This window comes from Lycorma delicatula, chromosome 3 (assembly GCF_047948215.1).
Source record: "Lycorma delicatula isolate Av1 chromosome 3, ASM4794821v1, whole genome shotgun sequence".
Classification (NCBI taxonomy): Eukaryota; Metazoa; Arthropoda; class Insecta; order Hemiptera; family Fulgoridae; genus Lycorma; species Lycorma delicatula.
The window spans coordinates 98,060,173-98,064,138 of record NC_134457.1 but is presented as its reverse complement, the minus strand read 5'-3'; the positions used below and the strand labels follow the sequence as shown (position 1 = coordinate 98,064,138).

At 30.5% G+C, this 3,966-nt stretch overlaps 1 protein-coding gene across 1 annotated transcript; it reads right to left on the bottom strand.

Annotated features, from left to right (window-relative positions):
- Positions 1 to 876: 876 nt before the first annotated feature.
- Positions 877 to 1,980, bottom strand: Set8 (SET domain containing 8). The gene has a single exon (XM_075359169.1). The coding sequence runs from the start codon at positions 1,930 to 1,932 to the stop codon at positions 877 to 879; it is 1,056 nt and encodes a 351-aa protein (XP_075215284.1). The 5' UTR covers positions 1,933 to 1,980.
- Positions 1,981 to 3,966: the final 1,986 nt, after the last annotated feature.

Here is a 3,966-nt window from a genome sequence, read left to right as displayed (position 1 = left end):
TAATGCAATGCCCATATAAAAAAAAAATTACCAAGAAAGAATTCAACAGCAAATTCCATATAATGTTATATCTTCAATACTGAATTACTAATTATTTGATACAATCACAATAAAAAAAATAAAAAAAACAACAAAAGTTTTAATATTAAAAAAAATTAACAAACTGAAAAATTCAGAACTACTTAATCCCATAACGGAGAACACCTAAACTTATAAAAATCAATTACATAGTTGTCAAATTTCTTGAGACTAACCTTTCTAATGAAGTTTTATTTGTGGTAAAGTACTGGCATCAATCAAGGATTAAAATATCCTGTTTTTATTGAGTGCCTGAATAAGCAATTAAATTTACCTAAATATACACTCTAAAACTTTCTTATTTTCATCAGGTATATTTTGGCACCATTATTTATATTCTTAATCTAAAAAAGTATATAAATGAAAATGAAAGCATTACTCTATTTTTCTAAATTTCATTAATACTATAAATGCACAACAGCAACTTGTAACTGATACATGTCAATAAATTACTTTAATAAAATACCAATATTTATATCAATTAAAATGAAACACTACACATTAAAATTTTTACCTATATGGAATCTGCTGTAATATACAAAAATCAATGAATTCTGACATAAGTTCTGCAATCTAAAATTACTATTCCATTTAAATAAAATATTAAGATGCAGATGAATCAATGATAAACAAATACAGCTTAACCTATTAACAGTCAATGTAAAATAAGGATGCATTATGATTATTGTTCTTAAATGCTCAATCAATTAACAGTTTTCAAAAAGAGATTTAGTTAATCTTAGAAAAGATGTTTGTAGAAACTTATCTCTAGTTAAACATAATAAAACTATATGTCAGTTATGATGCCAACCAAGGATGATAATACAAAGATTCTTTACTTCTATCACCATAATCATAAGTTATTTCATCCCCAGGTCGAATATCTTCCTTAGCAATAAGCACAAGATGTGGCTGGTCTTCAACAACTACAGTTTTTGTTATTAAATTGCCAAAACGTGAATGATTTACTAACCTGCCTAATCTATCACTTTCTGGAGTAGCATCAACACAAAAATGAATATTTTTATGTGTAAAGTAATACATATAGCACCCAGTATTTTGATCATGAGCATACATCTGTTCTCGTTTTTTAGCTTCATCCAATGATATAAGCTCACCAGCATACTCAACAACAAATTCACCTTTACAAAATACCCGAGTGGCAACAACACCACGACCCTTACCTTCAAATATACGTACCTCTAGACCATCTTCACATTTAGATAGAACTGCTTCCTCTAAATGCCTTTGTTTTTCTTCCAGAACAACCTTTTTTGTCCTCCTCGCACTTCTTCTAACAGGAAAATATTCAGTCAATTTGTGGTTGTTATCATGACAAGATTTAGATTCACCAAGTGGTGGTGTCTTATGGATGATTCCTTGCATCAAATCATTCGGTCTTCTTTTAGACTTCACAGACTTTTTATGTGGCTGAAACAGCAATTTAGAAGGGGAATTCATAGCAACACCAACAGATTTCCTGTGAGAAAGAAGCGGTAATGTACTGCAGTCTGCCTGTTCAAATGTATGATCGTCTGTCAATGACTGCTCCCCTTCGCTAACTGGAACGAATTCGTTGGCTTCTTGCATTATTTTAAAGTTAGTATTTCGAGAATTACGAACAGCGGGCTTTATATTAATCAAACTTAGCGGTTGCTGAACTTCATCAGTGATAATTCGTGGTTGAAGGTACCTAGTTATTCTAGTATTAGGGCTAGCATGAGATAACTTGCCTTGAAATTCTCTTTTCGAACCCTTACGTTTCGTCGAAAGCCTTTCTGAAGAATTTTCGGCTTTCTTGTCCGAGTCACTGACCACAACACAACAACGACCTTTCTTCTGGCCCTTCCCCATGCTTGATTTCAAAAACCACTCGACAATATTGCACAGCCTAGGTTAACTCAACTGGGTAGAACTTATTATTTATAGAATAAGTAACACAGACACTTGATACGATAGGAATTTTTTATGTCGCCATAATGTATAAAAAACGGGATAACTACATTAAGCCAGATTAATTAAGTTCTATAACACACAATACACTATATACCGACAATAAACAACGACCATAAGAGCAAAATCAAATTTATGTTTGTTTTTTTTTTACTTGTTAACATTGCTTCCACCTTTGGAATAGAACCATTAACAAATTTTAAAGAAAGTTTCATAAATTTGAAAAATGAAATATTATTTCAAAATATTTTCTAAGAATTACTTATTTAATAACAATAATTATTTCTTACATTCCGATTTTCTCATTTTTTCGGTAATTATATTAACCAATTAAGAATATAACAGTACTGAAGGCAAAACAAATAACAGTAATAAATAAAGAAAAGCTAGAGAAAAATTTATATTTTGCTAAAATAATTGCAGAAAATAAAGCATTAAACGATCACTTTATTTATTTAATGAAGGCTGTACATTAACGAATATTTCCAAAAGCCGTGTGGTTGTTAGAGAAATACTTGTAACGGCCAGACTCCGTGGTGCGAGTGGTAGCGTCTCGGCTTTTCGTCCGGAGGTACCGGATTCGAATTCCGGTTAGGCATGTCATTTTCATACACGTTACAGATCATTCATCTCGGCCTCAGAAGCAATAACTAACAGTGGTCCAAACAAGGTTAAACAAAAAAAGAAATACTTGTAACAGCCTACAAACGTTCAAGCTATAAAATAATTATTGTTTAATGTTTGAAAAACTAAAATTTAATTTAAGTTATTTTCCAATAATATTATTAATCTTCACAGAAAAAAATCTGTGATGAATTCTAAAATGGAATGCGTAATTCTTATAAATTTTCTTCTAATAAATTGTAACAAGAATTGTTTAGAAAACAAAGTCTAACATGATATAATATTCCATTTTTTCACCGAGTGGTTATGTAAGATTTATGTCTTCAGAAACGAGCTTTTTCTTTCATGACTGCTTATTTTGTAGTTTTCAGTCGGTCGACTAGTTTGATCCTATTCACAATTCCTGTCTACAGAAATACTAATTATTTAAGCTAACCATATTTACCTGAATGTCTAAATTTATGTCACAACATTTTAGTTCCTTTAACAATTTTTTACCACAAATGTAGTCAACGTCTTTAACTGATCTACTTGACTAAACATTTTCCTGTAACATAGCATTTGCGATGAACTATCTCAAATTTCTACATCTAATCAAAAGGTTTTAAGAATTTCTAATTTGTTGATCTTCTTCTTTGACTAAAAGCTCTCCTAGCATTTTTCAACCTACTTTTTATAGTTGCGTTACTACACTGAACCTTTATAAATTTACCACCTAAATAACAAATTTCTCTCATTATAATAGAAGATAAAGAATTTTGTGACCTGGCATGGAATTCTTTTTGTCACATTTCAATATCATTGTTTGGCCCTAATTATTTTCAAACTCAATTTCTCTTTTAGCAACAAATCCATGCTATTCAGTATTTCTTGTAACCATATTTGAGTTCAACTAAAGTAACAATGTCATCGGGAAATCTTAATATCTTTACTTTTTCAGCTTGGGTAATTATTCCACACTGGTACACAAAAATTTAGTTCAATTTTTGTATTGCTTCTTTTATGAACAAACTGAAAAGACAGATACAAACTACGTCCTTACTCACTCCTTCCTGAATCACATCTCACCTTTCTTGATCTACCATTTCACAATTACCATAGTTGTATAATATCTTTGTTAATAAATTTGAAGCTTAGCAATTTGCTTCATAATTATGGTAAAAATCAAGGTGGTCTTATTTTTTCCTGTGCCTACAGCTTAATTTGTAAGATTTTAGGCTTTTGGAAATAAGGCTATGGGCATTACGTAAAGAAAGATAACTATTTTAAAAATGACCAATCTTCTGATAAAAGTGATCAGCATATTGGTAG